General features: G+C 37.9%; 1 protein-coding gene across 2 annotated transcripts in view; it reads left to right on the forward strand.

Moving 5' to 3' along the window:
* Nucleotides 1–17,833, forward strand: part of TBC1D9 (TBC1 domain family member 9) — a 55,192-nt gene extending 37,359 nt beyond the window's left edge. Inside the window, exons 11-21 of one of the 2 annotated variants that reach the window (XM_081959343.1) lie at nucleotides 1,919–2,036; nucleotides 2,673–2,958; nucleotides 5,235–5,364; nucleotides 7,574–7,672; nucleotides 7,759–7,827; nucleotides 9,507–9,747; nucleotides 11,487–11,552; nucleotides 12,160–12,258; nucleotides 13,794–13,868; nucleotides 13,973–14,073; nucleotides 15,363–17,833. In XM_081959343.1, coding sequence (XP_081815469.1) covers nucleotides 1,919–2,036; nucleotides 2,673–2,958; nucleotides 5,235–5,364; nucleotides 7,574–7,672; nucleotides 7,759–7,827; nucleotides 9,507–9,747; nucleotides 11,487–11,552; nucleotides 12,160–12,258; nucleotides 13,794–13,868; nucleotides 13,973–14,073; nucleotides 15,363–16,064 — 1,986 coding nt within the window. In that variant the 3' untranslated portion in view covers nucleotides 16,065–17,833. The remainder of the gene's footprint in view (nucleotides 1–1,918; nucleotides 2,037–2,672; nucleotides 2,959–5,234; nucleotides 5,365–7,573; nucleotides 7,673–7,758; nucleotides 7,828–9,506; nucleotides 9,748–11,486; nucleotides 11,553–12,159; nucleotides 12,259–13,793; nucleotides 13,869–13,972; nucleotides 14,074–15,362) is intronic. The other variant, XM_081959344.1, reaches the window with a different exon arrangement.
* Nucleotides 17,834–19,257: the final 1,424 nt, after the last annotated feature.

Here is a 19,257-nt window from a genome sequence, read left to right on the forward strand (position 1 = left end):
TGGGGAGAGGGGGCGACTAATAAGTTCAAGTAATAAATAAATAAATAAATAAATCTTGGCAACTTTAAGATGGTTGGACATCAACTCCCAGAATTCCCCAGCCAGCATTTGTTCTCAGCAGAGTTCCCAGGTGATGCCATTGTTCATTGTGAGAGGTCTTGTGCACCAAGGTTCAGTCAACCAGGCCCAGTTCTTGCTAGGACACCTGCTGGGGTTTGGGCAGTGGTGAACTGATAAGCTGCCACTGCCAGGCTACTCGACTTCTTGGATAATTTTCTGTGCTTAATCTGGTGTCCCTGGTCATGTTAGGCAGGACTTTAGCTCTCACAAACTATGATTTTAGGCTACAGAAAATAACTTAGAGGACTGCATGTTTCAGTCCCCTGAGCTATAGGATTGGTTAGACAGTACATATCAGTTATATACCGCACATTTTGGAATATAAGACGCACCAGAGTATAAGACGCAACAGGATTTTGAAGAGGCAAATTCTCACTCTGCAGACCTCCCAAAAATGGCCCATTTCTTTTCAAAAAAAGGGCCTGAATAGCCGTTAAGAGGCTTGTAGAATGCTCCTGGGGGAGGGGGACAAAATGAGCAGAAATGACCCATTTTTCATGAAAACAGGCCTGTTTTTTGTCAAAAAAAAGGCATACATAGCCTTTAGGAGGCTTATAGAATGCTCCTGGGGGCTAGGGGAGCAAAAGTGCACAAAATGGCCCGTTTTTCACTCATTTCTGCCCTCCCAGCCCCCAGGAGCATGCTGGAAGCCCCATAAAGGCTATGCACGGCCATTTTGGTGAAGGGGCAGGGTTTGGGGAGTCAAAAAATGCAGTATTCAGTGTATAAGAGGCACTCAGATTTTCAGCCTCTTTTTTGAGGGGAAAAGGGTGCGTTTTATACTCTGAAAAATACGGTAATAAAAATTCTGGGTAGTCTGGTGATCCAGGTAACAGATGCTTTAAAATAGAAATTATATCTATTGGAATAATTTGGGGAGCAACCAGTGGGTCACCTTATTCAGCAGATCTGAAACGTTTCTGTTATAGAGCATTTTACAATGTTAAGGCTGCCTTAAGTCTAACATATATTTTCTTGGACATATATGGGCATTGTTTGAGCCCCCAAAATGTTCATCTTTAAAGGGCAGCTGGCAGATAGGAAGAGCTATTCACACTGAATTGAAAATGCTTTCTCCCCTTTTGGACCTCAACATTGCATATCACTTGTATCTTCCTGTCTAGTGGAGGACGGGATTCCAGTCAGCCATGTATTCCTGGAAGGATCTTGTGATCTTTTTTATCTGCTCTCCTTTCTTATTTTCTTTTCTGACCAATACTTAATATTATGTTACTACTGAATATACTTTGTCTCCATGAGGCAGTTTCTGGGAGTTACCATTTTTATTATTTTATTTTATTATTTATTTTATATTATATTTTTATTTTATTTTATTTTTTCTCTGGTTCCCTTGAAACCAGAGCCTGCTGATACTATCATCCCATTTCTCCGCTGCCTGTTTAGATGAATGGCCCTCGATACTTGAAAGTTGTCCTGTTAGAAAGATTAACCTTGGAATAATTGAGTACTTTACAACTGGCACTAAGAAAATAAAAACTGTGGAATCCCCAGTGCTCTCTGAGCTTGATTGTTTGTTTGCAGACACTAGATGACATCAGCAAATCAATAAGATATTTTTCCTAATCCTGTTTTATCATCTCCCTCTAGCCTTTTAAAACTCCCCTCCTGTGATTTTCCTGTGAGAATGAAAGTTGGAGACTCTTGTTTTAAGTCTCATGGGAAGTATTTTTGCAATTTTAAGTCATAGCACGTTGCTCCTCATACGTCTATTGCTAGATAGAATCTGTGACGTAAAATGTATCAAATTAGATAGCTGTGTGTTTTAATTATTTTCTAGGCCATGAATATTGTTACATCAGTCCTGCTTTTGTATGCCAAGGAAGAGGAAGCATTTTGGTTGTTGGTGGCTTTATGTGAGCGCATGCTGCCAGATTACTACAACACAAGAGTTGTTGGTATGTTAATAGAGCTAATAATTGGGAAATTATTTAAAACTATCAAAAAGTTAAATTTGAGCTGCAGGTTTAGATGTTTGAATCCATTGATATGGAATAATAGTAGAGCTAGTTAAGTAAGTCGTGATCTATGTTACATTGTTATGCTTTCTTATTTCATATCATAGCCAACTATAAGGTACATGTATTTTGTTCCCAGTGTATAAATCCATGTTTTTCATAAAATGCAGATATTGCTAAAGTTGTGGTGATTGCCTGGTTATTTAAATTGGAAAACAATTATTTAAATAGGCTATTATTAATAATAACAGTACTTTTTTATTTACAGTTATGCAAATCAAATAGCAAGTTAATGCATGTTTTTAAAAGGCCTCTTTTCTGAATGAGAAAATAATGTAATTTATAGGTAGACAACCTCTTGTCCACAAGATGATTCAGTCTGTAGTTTCCACAATTCTTCCCATTGGTCATGTTGACTGAGACAGATGAAATTCCAAACACCTAAATGGACCACCTCAGTCCAATTCAACATGCATTAACTGGAAAATGCTTCTACTTTTGTTTTCTTGGATGGGCATGAATACATATTCTCCTGGCTCCAGTTTCGCTTATTAGATACTTGATTATGCCTTACAGGTGCTCTGGTGGATCAAGGTGTGTTTGAAGAATTAGCTCGGGATTATATCCCACAACTCTATGACTGCATGCAGGATTTGGGAGTCATCTCAACCATCTCTCTTTCATGGTTCCTCACGCTCTTCCTCAGTGTAATGCCTTTTGAAAGTGCTGTTGTGGTGGTAGATTGTTTCTTCTATGAGGGTATAAAGGTGATATTCCAGTTAGCACTAGCTGTGCTAGATGCAAATGTAGAGAAGTTGCTGAACTGTAAAGATGATGGTGAAGCTATGACAGTGTTGGGAAGGTGAGTACTCTAATTGCATATTTTCCTTCCATTCAATTACATTCAGAGCAAGTCACTTCCCTCCTCCTTCAAATTAGTAATTTTGCATTGCCAGAAGCTTTTCATATAACACAGCTTAGCTCTTAGCTCTTAGGCTCTTTTGGCTTTTAGTGTCCTTTCTTACTAATTAGTCTCTGCTAGCCACTTTACTCCAATGTTTATTTTCTCTCATTCTTTTGTAACTTGATTTAATTATAAGAGGCAGTTTTCTGCAGAGTAAAGTAATTCCTTTAGTGCAGCATTGTCATTCCTGGCTGCAAGTTATGCCCAAAGAGAAGTTTGCCCAGCCTTTTTAATAGAGGTTTTAAAATAAAAATTTCCTGGGATTTCATACATGCAGAGCAGAACTCAAACATACTTCCTTCAAATGAGTAAACTATGTTTTTTTTTTTAAATCTTTTTGAACAGTTGTGGCTTCTGTTGTATTTAATAGAAAATTTAATCACACATCGGCACCTATCACTGAGTTTCAACTATCTGTGCATCACTCTGGAGTGGTTTAAACCAGAATGCTATTTAAATGTGTGTTGTAAAGACTAAGCTTCAGCACTGACTTTTCATGTGACTCTCTAAAAATGAAGCATTTGTTGATATTTTGTTTCTTGAACCACGAGTACGTGTCAATACGCTGCATATATTTCCAAAATGATAAAATGCTGGCAACAATATTTAGATTGCAGGGAAATCCCTTAGTGTAGATTAGACACACTTAGAATAAAATTGGCCTGTTATTGCCAACCTGGCCCAAATCAGCTCAAACTAACTGCTACTGTCCTTATTGATATAGCAGGGAATGTTGTGGTTAGGTATGACAAAAGCACTTTCTCTGTCTCTTTACAAAGTGTTGAAGAAAGCTTTGGTTGAACAAATCCATGATGGCTGATGGAAGTCTGTATTTGTAGCCGATTTTGACCATGGCATATGGAACACTGTGATTTGAAATACGAGAGGATTAAATGAGCATGAAGTGACAAAGAAAAATAGATATGCATTTGCTTTACAAATGAAGAGGAAGGAAAATATAATAGATCTGAATGAAATTGGTGAACACTATTTGATGACATAATAGATGGGAAGAAGATGAGAGACTGCATAAAAGTAACTAGGTCATTTGGAAATCCGTGAATGAAAGATGAGTAGGGACTGCTTAGAAGAAGTCCTGTTTGTTCTGAATATATAATTTAAATATGACAAAGGAATGAAAACAAATCTAAAAGCTTAATTGATGTGGTCATTTATTAAAAGAATTGAGAGAATAAGTGAAGCTAGAATATTGATTTGAAAATAAATATACCAGAGACCAAAGTAATTGTAAATGACAGGAAAAAAATGGAGTGAACAACTTGCATGTAAATGGTAAAAAAGCTAATTAAAGATGCAGAAATGAATACAGAAATGTTAAGATGTGTGAGGGTTGATAGAATAATAGCAAATAGCATGTGGTCTGGAATGAACATTTGTCAAAATAGGCAAAATGACTGACCAAAATATCTTTTGTTTACTTTGTTAAATGGCAGCAAGAGTGGTATAGATCAAGGGAAACAGAAATGTAAGCTTCATGTGATGGAAATGAGTTAATAGTTAAGTAATATGTAGTAAGAAGGGATAGGATCAAGAATGAACTAGTGTTTGACTAATACAAAGTATGCTGAAATGGCTGGTCATATAAGAAGAATATATTAGTAAAAATGGAATAAGAAAGCAAGTTAATGAAGAAAATAGGAAGGAGGTAGATTTGGGTTTATAATTAGCTGTAGTTCTTTTTATTGTTCATTCATTTTAAATTCTTCAGTCTACAATTACTTGTTCTATTTCTCCACTGTGTATAAGGTTTACCACAAAAGAAAACAGCATGATGGGTATACATGTACCTTCCTTACTTTGCCCATTTTTCTTACTTTACATTTTTCCTCGCCTTACATATTTCTCCTCCTCTTCACTATCTCCTTCCATCATAGCATTCAAGAATCATTCAGGTGCAACTATAATGTCTATTGTAAAAGTAATACTGTAGTAATAATGCTCATTTTATAGGACTGGTGCAAGAATAAATATAGTGATTTTTGTGAAAATGTAGAGCTATTTAGGAAAAACATTTAAAAATACCCTAATCTATTCTCAACTTTTTGCAGTATGCCTATGTAAATAAATGTATGAGAAATTGGAAGTGGAATATCATGCGCTTTTACACTTGAATTAAAATGAGGTATATTATTGCTTTTTCTTGCCACCTGTAGGTATTTAGACAGCGTGACCAATAAAGACAGCACCTTGCCGCCAATTCCTCACCTTCATTCACTACTGAGTGATGACATAGGGCCTTATCCTGAAGTAGATATATTTAGGCTCATCAGAACTTCCTATGAGGTACCGTAATTTCATGAACATATTGGTAATTAAACATGAGCAGGAAAAAATACACCCACCAAGGAAATGATTTGTCAGATTCTAGCTTCCTCCTCCCTAATCCTTTGTCTCCATGATGTGTTGGAATATCATGGCTGTTATCTAATCTGGCTAGAAATTCTGAGACTTTTTCTGTATTGCCAACACATGGAAATGAAGTTGGGAAATATGCTCAACACAGAAAGAACAGGAATTACTTTTGAATTATATGTAGACAATCCATAGCCTTTAAGAGGTATTTCCTTACCTGAAGATATAAACAAAATGACCAGGGGGGGGGGGGGGAGCAGAGATAGTTGAAATGAGTTCTAGTTCCCTGTTGGTTTTCCTATTGCTTTTTTTGTAGGCAGCTGGCAGAGAGTGTTGAAAATCACAACTACTTAGCTGTGCCAATGTTGCAGTAGCCACAGTTTTGAAAATATATAACTGTTGTAAAGATCCTTAAGATTTCAATGATGTTGGAATAATGCACCCAGATTTTACAATACAATACAATAGTAGAGTTGGAAGGGACCTTGGAGGTCTTCTAGTCCAACCCCCTGCCTAGGCAGGAAACCCTATACCGTTTCAGACAGATGACTATCCAACATCTTCTTAAAGACTTCCAGTGTTGGGGCATTCACAACTTCTGGAGGCAAGCTATTCCACTGATTAATTGTTCTAACTGTCAGGAAGTTTCTCCTCAGTTCTAAGTTGCTTCTCTCCTTGATTAGTTTCCACCCATTACTTCTTGTTCTACCCTCAGGTGCCTTGGAGAATAGTTTGACTCCCTCTTCTTTGTGGCAACCCCTGAGATATTGGAACACTGCTATCATGTCTCCCCTAGTCCTTCTTTCTCTTAAGCTAGACATACCTAGTTCCTGCAACCGTTCTTCATATGTTTTAGTCTCCAGTCCCCTAATCATCTTTGTTGCTCTTCTCTGCACTCTTTCTAGAGTCTCCACATCTTTTTTACATCATGGCGACCAGAACTGAATGCAGTAAAGTGTGGCCTTACCAAGGCATTATAAAGTGGTATTAACACTTCACGTGATCTTGATTCTATCCCTCTGTTGATGCAGCCTAGAACTGTGTTGGCTTTTTTGGCAGCTGCTGCACACTGCTGGCTCATATTTAAATGGTTGTCCACTAGAACTCCAAGATCCCTCTCACAGTTACTACTATTGAGCACGGTACCACCTATACTGTACCTGTGCATTCTGTTTTTGTTGCCTAAATGTAGAACCTTACTCTTTTCACCATTGAATTTCATTTTATTAGATAGTGCCCAATGTTCAAGTTTGTCAAGATCCTTCTGTATCTTAAGCCTATCTTCTGGAGTGTTGGCTATTCCTGCCAGCTTGGTGTCATCTGCAAATTTGATGAGTTCCCCATTTATTCCCTCATCCAAATCATTGATGAAGATGTTGAAGAGTACTGGGCCTAAAACAGAGCCTTGGGGTACTCCACTGCATACCTCCCTCCATGTAGATGCAGTTCCATTGAGGACTACACATTTTGTCTGCATTCTTTTAAGTTGGCAAATCTGAGGTTCTTCAATTCAAACATTTGTGTGCTAGAATGCCTTGTTTGGGTTAGTGGAAGATTTCAAACAGACAAAAAGGAGAGTTTTAGTAGTATACATATACTAAATTCCCTTATCTGGATGAAATTACTGTTGAAAATAATAGCATGCATTCTTAAATATAGGATTGCATTGCTAGTGATTGCAGGGTTTGTTTATTCATTTATCTATATCCCATCATCATTATTTTTATAAATAACTCAGGGCGGTGAACATATCCAACACATCTCCCCGCTCCTATTTTCCCCACAACAATGAAGTTGTGATCTCTGGGATATGCATCTAGAATCCAAATGCTTTTAGGACTGAAATGTTTAAAATATATTGAAATTATGCCTAATTAATTTTGCCTTAGATATATGACCTTAGTATTGCTACTAAAATTTCCTGTCCTTTTCTCTTTATTTGATGATTTTTCTGGCATGTCAGAAAATTTTAATCTGCTATTTTAAAAAAGGAAGATGTAATCCCTGGTTTTACATTTAGTCATACCTTTAGTCACATTTTAGGTACTTTATTTAGGTAATGTCTAAGTGAAATTATCTTTTAGTGTATTTTGTATCTTACATTTTGCAGGAAGAATGAATGTTATTTTTTTTCTATTAGAAATTTGGCACCATTAGGGCAGATTTGATTGAACAAATGAGATTCAAACAAAGGTTGAAAGTCATTCAAACCCTAGAAGATACTACTAAACGAAATGTGGTAAGTTCTTGGGTGTTTTGTTCTTTGAATTTAAATATTAAAGATAAGTACATGTGTTTAGAATTTCTCCTTTTTATATTTTGAAGGTACGAACCATAGTAACTGAAACTTCATTTACAATAGATGAGCTGGAGGAACTTTATGCCCTTTTCAAGGTAACCTTCAAATAACTGTCTTACATCTATGTTATTTATAGGAGATACCACACTTCCTTTTTCTTACTAAATCCAATGTAATAGTTTCTAAAATAATGTAATGAGCCAAAAATGTGCTACTGAGAAAATGTTTAACTTATAAAGCAGAATGTTTTCATTTCCCTTTAATGTACAAGGGTATGGTACTTAAATTACACTTTAAAATGAATGAAATACTTATCAGGATAATAAATCTAACTAATTGCTATGAAGACAATATTTTTGTGATCATAATCAACAAAACAAAGGGGCCCCAATTAATTGTTTTCACCCTGAAAAATTATCATAGCTGCACACTTGCTATAAAACCAGATTTGAAGTTACAGATTAAATTGTATCCAGAATACTCACTGGACTTGGAGATTCAGCTTTCTTTTAAATCAAGTACGGTAGTAAATCTCAAGCAATAATATATCTGAGCAGATGGCAATTTTCTCTGTCTGTTTAAAAAGGCAGATATAAATATAATCTATAATCAGAAACACATATTTTGTTTGTTTATATGTATAAACTACCATTCCTCTAGGCTGGTGGCTAACTTTTTTGTGTGCTGAAAGCGGGGGCATGCACACCCATAATGCAATGTGCCCCACACACTGCCCCCATGTCCCCCTCCCCCCAATGCATGCCTCCACCGCCGCACGTGCGTGTGTAACCCCCTACCCCTGTATATGCACATGCGTCTCCCGCATGAGCCCCGTCCCCTGCACATACGTGGCAAAGACCCCAAAACCAGCTAGCCGGTGGGAGGCGCACATGCACGTGGAGCTGAGCTAGAGTGATAGCTTGCATGCCTGCAGAGACGGCTCTGTGTGCCACCTTTGCCATAGGTTCACCATCACTGCTCTAGGCTTTCTAGGCATATAAATTTTCTTAACTAAATAAATAAAATAAGCATACAATAGACTTCAGGATATATTCATAATAACAAATCTGGGGAATCAACTAGGCCAGTGGTAGTCAACCTGGTTCCTACTGCCCACTAGTGGGCATTCCAGCTTTTATGGTGGGCGGTAGAGGTTGGCTGTAACTCTGCTTTATACATTTTATAAAGTAAAGTTACTTCCCTACTTTATAAATCACCATTACTGTGGAACCGGTGGGCAGTTAGAAAAGTTTACTACTAACAGAGATACAAAAGTGGGCGATAGGTATAAAAAGGTTGACTACCCCTGAACTAGGCTAAGAGATATTAACAGGTGCAGAGTTATCCAGTGAGTTCCATACTCAGAGGGGGATTTGATCTTTTCATTCCAGACCAACATTTTAATGCTGGGTAACATGGGCTTCTAGATTACTCCTTGTCTCAGGTGTATGAAGTGACACCAGTCAGTGAATAGGAGGACAACAGTTTTGGAACTTAATAACAGAAAGGCCTGAGATGGTAGAAATATGTTGGTAGAAACATTTCTGGATGGAGTTTGTCCTATTTCTGTGTCTATATTTACTTCCAAGAACTGTGACACTGAATGAATTAATATCGTAGCTAGAACGTGCTTATCACAATACTAATACCAGGCAATATGAAAAACATTTTAATATTAAGGTGTTTTTAAGCTGCGTAAACTGTGATGGGGGAAGATGTTTCTGAAATAATTACAGAGATTATAATAATTTCACATGCCTTATTTTTCTATCAGGCAGAACATCTCACTAGCTGCTATTGGGGAGGCACCAGCAATGCTACTGACCGTCATGATCCAAGCTTGCCTTATTTGGAACAGTACCGCATAGACTATGAGCAGTTCAAAGGGATGTTTACTCTTCTCTTTCCTTGGGCATGTGGAACTCATTCTGATGTTCTAGCTGCACGTTTGTTCAGATTGCTGGATGAAAACGGCGATTCCTTAATTAACTTCCGAGAATTTGTCTCTGGACTTAGTAAGAACAAAACTGCTTATCTAATGGCATTTGGCTTTTTTAATCACCATTAACTGTAAAATTATTGTCTGTCGTGCAGCCATTCTTGAGACATTATAAAAGGTTATGTGTCTGGGTTTGTTTGTTTTTTGCCATTGTTTATATTCTTAGTTAATATTCTTCAAATCCTCCTATTTGTAATCTATTAGTAGAAATACATCCCCCTTTCTGGTGCTATGTAGTATGTGAGTCAATAACTATTGTTTTGGCTTTGAGTGCACAATTCATTTAAAGACATCACTGAATATATGTGTACAGACAGTCTCAAAATTTATTCTTCATGAACACTGAATTCAATTAAAGAACAGAAAATATTGAAATGGACCTCAAATCCCAGAATTAATCTGTATAGCAATGCCTCTTTAACTATATTAAAGGGACGTGTAATCAGCTGAACTTGCTTACAGTACTGTATATGCTGCCCAGTTAGCAATAGCAATAGAACTTAGACTTGTATACCACTCGTGTGGTTTTTAACCCATCTCTAAGTGGTTTTACAGAGTCAGTATATTACCCCCCAAAATCTGGACCCTCATTTTATCCACCTCTGAAGGATGGAAGGCTGAGTCAACCTTGAGCCAGTGAGATTTGAACACTAGTCAGCTAAAGCAGCCTGCAGTGCTGCACTCTAACCTCACCACTTCGGCTCTTGATCCAATATATCTTATTTTTCCAAAGATCAAAGGTTTACAGATAGGACTTTGTTACTGTGAGATAAAATAATGTTATTAGTTACTCTAGAGCAGTGATGGCGAACGTTTTTGGCTCTCGTGCCAAAAGCGGGGGGAGGGCAGGGGGGTTTTGCTCGGGCATGTCACACCCATAATGCTTTGCGCGCAACCACCACCCCGCTTTTGGCATGGTTTTTTCACCCTCCCCAGGCTCCAGAGGCTTTCTAGGAACCTGGGGAGGGGGAAAACAGCCTCCCTGAGCCCCTCAGGAGGCCTCAGGAGCTTTCCTAAAGCCTCCGGAGGGCAAAAAAAAGTTCAGGAATGGTGACTTCTGGTTTGTCCGTAGGGCGGATTTTTGACCTCTGGAACCTTCAGGAGGCTTCCTTCTCAAAAGAAGGCTGAAGTCAGCTGCCCAGCGCGTGCATGAATGCTGGCCAGCTGACAGGGCAACACCTCACGTGCCCTGACAAATGGCTCCGTGTGCCACCTGTGGCACGCGTGCCATAGATTCGCCATCACGGCTCTAGAGGAATAAGATACTGTGTCTTTCTTCATAATACAATTGTAGATTTTGACACTGAGCAAAATCCATCTCCTGGCATTGAAATCTCACCAGGCAAGGAGAGCATCTTCATTTGGATTTTGCTGGTCACTATTCTACCCAGATATGGTGGCAAAATACCTCCACCCAAAACTTACAGAAAGGGAGATAAGTGCTGGTTAGTGTACAAAAGGGTGGATGAAGTAATATTGCCTGAAGCTGTACTTTTAAGTCTAGATTTTGGTTGCGAATGGTAGTGTGTAAGGCCACATCATTGGAATGAGTATGCTGTGATTTGCTGGGCTTTAAAGGGTCTTAAAACCTGTACTAGGAATTTTGCACAGGGGTATTACGTCTAAGAGGTTCAACTATCTGGAAGCAAGTATCAATGATATTAATTGTTTCAGAAGAGCATATGTTATGTTAAATTGATGGCACTTAGTTGATGAATATATTTAGGATTACTACAATGACTCAATTACTTTTAGGTGCAGCATGTCATGGAGACCTTACTGAGAAACTGAAACTACTTTATAAAATGCATGTTTTGCCAGGTATGTAAGCATGGGGTAATTCCAGATAGCTTAATATGATACCTTTCATGTGAAATCCTCTGCCATTTTAGGTGATGGTAAGAGGAACTGTAGGGATTGCCATTGCTAAGCGATGCAGTCACATGAGATCGTGTTTTACAACCGCATTATTTGGTGATGAAAATTCTGGTTCCAGTTGCCATTGTAACTGGAGGACTACCTGCAGGGGTGGGATTCAGTGGTTCAGACCAGTTCGGGCGAACCAGTATCTCCAATGTTAAGCTGGGAGCGAACCGGTTTGCTCCAATGATCAGTTGGGCCCACCCACCTGCGCTTTACTTACCTATATCCTCTCAGCTAATTTGTGTGGCAGAGCAGACTGCCGCGCCTCAGCTGTGTTACTCCCCAGAAGCAACGGGGAAGGTAAGTTTTGTTAAAACTGCACATGCGCACGGAGCGCGTGTCAGGCATGGGCACACGCGAAGCATGCAATCACCAAACCAGTTGTTAAACCAGCAGGATCCCACCACTGACTACCTGTGTAGTATTCCAGCTATAAATGATAGATATGGGGATGCATGTGTAAAATATGAAATTCGTTGATGATTTCTCATACCTGTTTGTACAGATCCATCTTCTGATCCCGAAGAGCCAGATTCAGCATTTGAAGCAACTCAGTACTTCTTTGAAGACATTACACCAGAGTGTACACAGGGTAGAAAGATATGTTAGTTTTCTTGTTCCTGACTAAACGTATTGATAATTTTGTAAAGTCTCCCTTATCTTCAAAAGAAAAAACAACTAGCACATCTGCAGAGAGGAAAGCAACAATTTTAACAAGGTGTCTTTTAAATGTTGCATTATCAGATTCTTACAATGACAGATTCAGGAAGCAAATTTGTGAATGTCACATACAAACAGATGGCTTACCAACACAATTTATAATATTTGTTTCTAAACCTGTAGCTCATGATAGATCTAAAGCAGGGGTGTCCAAACTTGGGAACTTTAAGACTTGTGGACTTCAACTCCCAGAATTCCCCAGCCAGGCTGGCTGGGGAATTCTGGGAGTTGAAGTCCACAAGTCTTAAAGTTCCCAAGTTTGGACACCCCTGATCTAAAGGTACCACAAATTGGATCAATATATTTGTATTTATTTATTTGAATCCTGCCTTGTTGTTTTTTACAATCCACTCAAGGCAGCAAACATATCCAGCATACCTTCCTCCCCCTATTTTCTGCACAACAACCCTGTGAAGTGGGCTGGGCTGAGAGAGAGAGAGAGAGAGAGAGAGAGAGAGTGGCTCAAGGTCACCCAGCTGGCTTTCATAGCTAAGGCAGAACTTGAACTCACAGTCTCCTGCTTTCTAGCCTAATGCCTTAACCACTAGACAAAGCTGGCTCTTTCGTTGAGAGTTTTTGTTGAGAAGATAATGGTAGATTAAAATAATATCCATGTCGAGATCAATTTTACATGTAGTCATTTTGATAGAAGTTTAAATATCAAGCATGCTTAATAAAATTGTCTATGAACATAGATAAATATGAATATAATTGTACAAAAACAAACACACTTTCTTTTTAACGTATTTTCCCAAATTGCTGAAAATACAGTTTACACAGAACTAGTTATTAATTAATTGAGGTAGAAGAAGAACGTAAAACTGGAAATATTAATTATAGCTATTCAATAGTGGGGGGATATTAAGTGCAGCTTCATCTTCTGCAATTGATACGGTAAAATTCAATAGACTTATTGTTTGTTACAAACTAGTTATTAAGGCAGTGATCAATAGAGAAAGGTTGTTTCATTTTAATATGTAATTCTGGTACAGAGTTGTAGCTGATTCTTTTTCCCAAAGATTTTTCTTTTCTCAGATTTTTTTTAATTAGAATTCTTCCATAAACAGGGAAATTGGCCCTTAAAAACACAAGTATTTAGTCCTGGAAAACCTGCTAGATACACACTTTCCTAGTTTGCAGCAATGATCAACCTTGCTTGATCTTGAGAAAGAAAACCAGGCTCAGGCCTGATTACTATTTGAACCACCAAAAATCCCCAGGCATTAGAATTGAAAAGCACTGAAAAGAATCCAATGATTAATGCTGTAAACAACAATAGCAAACAAGGAACTCTAAAAGGTCAAGTTAACGTAGTAATCAGGAATTGAGTTTTACTTAAGAGAATCTTGACTGTAAATTAGGCTACTATAACCTTCACATTTTGAAAAAAGAGTGCTTATATATTCATTCTTTTATTAGTTGTTGCTGTAGAAGGAAGGAACAAACATGGCACTGAAGAGGGATTTGTTAATGTGAGTTTGAAAACAGAAAAAGGTATGCTGTTCATTATCTTTACCAACATCACGGCTATTTGGGGAATTGTATTTGCACCATAATCAGATAAACATTACCGTGTTTTGGATAATTGATTGTAATAGGAAAGAAGAACTCTCAAGAAAATAAAAATTGCCTTAAAATCTGGAATCAAGAGAATAAACCCAAAGCCAAAAATGCAAAGGACTTACCTAAACTAAATCAGGTAAGTGTTCTTTTGAAAAATGTAAAATTAGCATACGCATGATGCTAAAAGTACATGATCAGTAAAGCATATATAGTACATAGCTTAACCTTGGGATGGGGTTAAAGCTTGAAAGATTTAATTCCAATTGCAGAATGTCCAAATTAAAAGTGGAAAGTAGGACAGTGGGCTTCCTTGATATTCTTCTCATGCTCTGTATTAGAGGTGAGCAGCCTCTAATTGGTGGAGCTTCACTTTTTCATTTTGCCCTGCCTGGAAGCCTCATATGAATGGATGGGGCTAAAGATTTAGGACACATTTCACTTTTAATTAGGTAAACAAATTGCCACAACACTTGCTTTCAGAGGCTTTTAATGGGAGGGATGCAACAAAGCAAACTATCTGGAAAGATAAAATATTTTATCACTAGGAAAAGTGGACTTATTTCCCCTTTTTCTTCTACATCTTATATATGTTTATTAAAGATGAAAGGTTGGGAACTTGGAAGTGTTGTATACCTATCATGTGCCCAAGAATAGTATGCTTGAATTGGATTGCATGCTAAACAATTAAAATCTTTTAAAAAAAACTTTGCAAGATTGCACTTGTTATTGTTAAGCATTATCTAGAAGCAAGTACTCCTCAAAAGCATATGTGTGTGTATATATAAAAAAATAATCTCTGTAAGTTTTCACTATGGAGGTATTTCTCTTGGGCCCCAGCAAATAATCTTATATATAATATTATAATATTATATACATCTGTCCGGCTGATGACTGTCGCTTTCGTGGCTTCGTCATCCGGGAGCACGACAACATTTCTGCCTCCGCAGCTCCTGGGCGCGGCCGCCCGGATGTAGCCAGAGTGACGCCGAGGCGGTCCGGGCGGACGAAAGAGCGAGCGAGCAAGTGATGGAGGGTCAGGCAGCCTGATCCTTGGTCACTCCCCCGCCGGACTGCCTCAGCGCCACTCTGGCTACCTCCGTCCATCCGCGCCTGCGAGCTGCGGAGGCAGAAATGTTGTCGGCGCTCCCGGATTACGGGGAATGGGATCACGTGTGCTGGAGGCTGAGGAAGCCTCAGCCTCCAGCACACGTGGTCCCATTCCCCGCCTTCCTGATGACGTCACCAGCCTCACCAGTCATAAACCTCACCGCACGTCACTGGAACTCTTGATGTCATTATTGAAACTAGACAGGTGTTGTCTAGCGTCTGTTGGAAGGAAAACAGCTGGGAGCCCCATCTAATAGTTGGAGAATAGGATAAACAGCTGCTTACCAAAAAAGCATTATATTTATCTTTTACATCTAGGAACAATTTATTGAACTGTGTAAGACCATGTATAACATGTTCAGTGAAGACCCCAATGAGCAAGATCTTTATCATGCAACTGCAGCTGTGACAAGTTTGCTTCTAGAGATTGGTGAAGTTGGTAAGCTGTTTAGTGTCCAATCTATTAAAGAGGCTGAGAACGCCAGCAGAACCATTCAGAATGTGCTGATTCAGAAGAAAGGGAGCCAGCAGTGCCGTCTTGACCGACACGATCATTTTCAAAATGGTTTTCTTGATGAAGAGGAGAATATTTGTGGGGACAGTTCACAGATGGAGGACGTTAAACTGGAAGATTCTTCTCCTAGGGATAATGGAGCTGGTTCTTCCATGTTGATTTCTGATGATGATACCAAAGATGACAGCTCCATGTCTTCATATTCTGTCCTGAGTGCAGGTTCTCATGAGGAAGAGAAGCTGCACTGTGAAGACATCAGTGAAGACACTGTTTTGGTACGAAGCAGCAACCCAACTTCTCTGCCAAGAAGTAGTAGCATTGACAGAGACTGGGCTATCACCTTTGAGCAGTTTTTGGCTTCCCTGTTGACTGAACCAGCACTTGTGCGGTATTTTGATAAACCAGTGTGTATGATGGCAAGGATTACTAATGCTAAGAATGTGAGGATGACGGGAAAACCCATGATATCAGCAAGTGATTATGAAATCTCTACTATGTCGGGCTAAATGGACTGGATAAGTAGGGTGTCAACGCCTAAAGTGTTTCCATGACTACTAACAACTTGAGAGGGGGGGGGAATGCCATGCATATTTTTGGCCAGAGTAAAAGTCTCATATTTCTGTACTGGGATGTGAATGCGCATGTCCAGAACCCTGTCATAACGTCCTGTTGGAGAATGTGATTGATGATCTCAGCCAGAGGGGTGGGGAGACAGGGGTAAAGTTCAGACGCCATTAAGTAGGATTTAGTTTCAGCTACACAGAAGTCCGTGCCAAGATGTTAGTCCTAATAAATGAATGGGGTTTTTTTTAACCTTGTCTTGGGGCTCATAAATTAATTAGGGCAACTCTTGGAAACTTCACATAGGGTTTTTAAAAATTCTTTTAGGTTTTTGAAATATTTATTATAGCCTCCACAGGTCCACAAAATTTATTAGTTATTGTTTTTGTAAATATGTTGGGATGTACAGTACATCTATTTTATTTTGAATTATTATTATTTTTCAGTTATGGGAAATATCATTAAAATGCTTGTCTGAATCAGTCAAAGGGAAATCATTGTCATTGGTATACGTATTGTTAGTCTTGCTATCCCTGGATAAATAGTGAAAATTTGTTCAGTTCTAATTTAATGAACATTATGTATGTATGTTTCTCAGACAGATCTGAAATCTATGAATAAGGAAGGAACCTGAATAACTTAGAATAGTGCAAGCACAGAGTATGCCGCAGTGTGTCTGCAGAGTTCCTTTATAATATTTCCTTTTAAACTTGGTAGAATAGCACTGTGTTAGTATAGCTTTTGTGCATACAGAGTTGTTTCCCTCCAAATTAAATTAAGGGGAAAATGGACAGGAACTCCATGTCTGCACTGCAGCTGTTGTGCTTGTACAAAAATAAGTTAAGAAAGAAATAGAAAGGGATGCTGTCAACTTGTTTAGGATTGAAAAGAAAATTCTGCAGTTTACTTGGCAGGTTTCTCTCCATATAATTTTTTTTAAGGCGTTTTTATTTTTTAATACTTTTTAAGACATTCTTCAGGGGTACTGCCAGGAATTTTTCTTGATACCTGTCAACATCCTGACCTAAACAATTAATGGTACCCCTTTTTTAAAAAAATTAGACTTTTTAAAAATTCTGTAGATAATTCTATCTTATTGATACTTTAATCCTAAACATCATAAACTTAGTGTACTGTAGATGACAAATTCATAACCGAATTGCATAATCCTTCATTACAACAGTTATTAGCAAGAATGTAACCTGTAAAATAGCTGCAAGAAAATGTAATCAAATGTTTGAAAATCTTAATGAATGAAATTGTCACTTTATTTATAATTAACAGAATGTGTTGAATGACAAATGGAGCACCTGCACTTTGAATTCTTGATTATTTTTCAGAACCATTAGTTGGACACAACCCAGTAGTAGAGAACATGCAGTACAAGAAACACATACCCAAGTAATGACTGAATGCCAATAGAGATGTGTTCTGCTCTTTGCAACCTGTCTATTCAAGGAGGAGAAGAAATAATGCTTTAAGTAAACCTACACAAATACTCTCAATATAGGCCCAATTCCCATGTTAGGACAGGATTGTGTCTAGTCTTTTTACACATTCATAGGTGATTGAGTATGAGTAATTTTTATCTACTTGGACTTTGTTTGATGTCTTCAAAAAAAACCTCATTTTTTTCTCTTTATGTATTGTATATTATTGTAATTATCCTTTTTAAAATTAAAAACTTGATTTGATTTGATTCTTGTTTAGAGTACTTAACTGTCTGCAGTGGTTTTTTCAGACGGGAAAGCTGAATGTTAGATAACAATTCTGCTAATCTATTTTCCAACAGAATTTTAAGTTAGAAATTTAAATTTGGCACCGGACAGTGACAGCCTCTACAGCAGATAATTTGAGGAAAAATGGAGGGGGGAAGTCCGAGATGTATCACTGAATGATACTGCACATACACTAAGTTCGCAAATCTCTTGTAAGATCCACTACACAAAGGTGCAATTATCTTCCAAGAATATTGTATTGAGAATTTTAAAAACACAGTTTCTAATACATACGTAGTTTAGGTCCTTTTTAGTGAGCATATAGCGTTAAGCAGAAAGGATAGAATAAGAAAATAGGAATTTTAGTAGTTTATTGAATTACAGGTTATTTGTTAACTCATTTCAACTACTGAGCTGAAACCAGCCATTGATTTTTATAATGCTCATCTCTTACTTGAGGAATCAATTTAATGTTTTCTTCTAATTTTCTAGGGCAATTTTACTATGTTTTTATGTTATTGATTATTTTCAGAGATCAAGTTACTCACAAATTTCACAACATAAATTTATTTTATATCAAATTCTCCTTTAGGCCCACTTCAACCCACTTGGGCATTGAAAGAGATTTAGTTTTATCATTGCTCCACTGCATTGTCTCTTAGTCCTACCCTGAGTATATACACAACAATGATGTGTAAAATGCATTAGTCTGTGATGGGTTTCAATTTATTTTACTACCGGTTCGCTCGTGTATGCACGCATGTGTGAGACACTTCTGTGCATGTGTAGAAGCGTCTGGGCGGGTGGGTGGAGCCTCCCGCTGCCACTACCAGTTCACCCGATCCGGGCCGAACCGGCAGAAACCCACCTCTGGCATTAGTTGACCTTGCCTGGTTTATTTTTTGGCAAAGGCAATAAGTTAATCTCATAGTATAGTTCAAACTCTGACAATCATTCCAAACGGATTTAGAGAATAGCCTTTTAAGAAATATGTAATGAGAATGCTTTGTGCAAAATGAAGGAAAAATAAATCTGCCTGAAATTTAACAAGTACATACCCAATGCTGCAATCATTACTACCCCAATTTCATCACATTCTCTTAAATCAAAATGGCATGTTTCACTTTTTATAAAAGCTTAAAATCACCATATTGACTCCATATAGATCACTCTCCATATATACTTCAATCCCTCATAATGTCTTTGCTTGTAATTTACTCCAGTCCTATCCAAACAGAAATGTTATAGTTGTTTAGCTTCTTTCCATGCTGAGACATTGAAAGAGAGACCAATGTTTCTTGCTCTACATCCTGCTACATCAAAAATCATTTTTGAAAGCTCCAATCAGATGGACTTTGCATACCACTGATACAAATCAGTTTACTGAAAATTCTCTATTATAACTATTAGTAGCTGTAAA

This window comes from Natrix helvetica (genome assembly GCF_964273705.1).
Source record: "Natrix helvetica genome assembly, chromosome: 7".
In the NCBI taxonomy this organism is placed as follows: Eukaryota; Metazoa; Chordata; class Lepidosauria; order Squamata; family Natricidae; genus Natrix; species Natrix helvetica.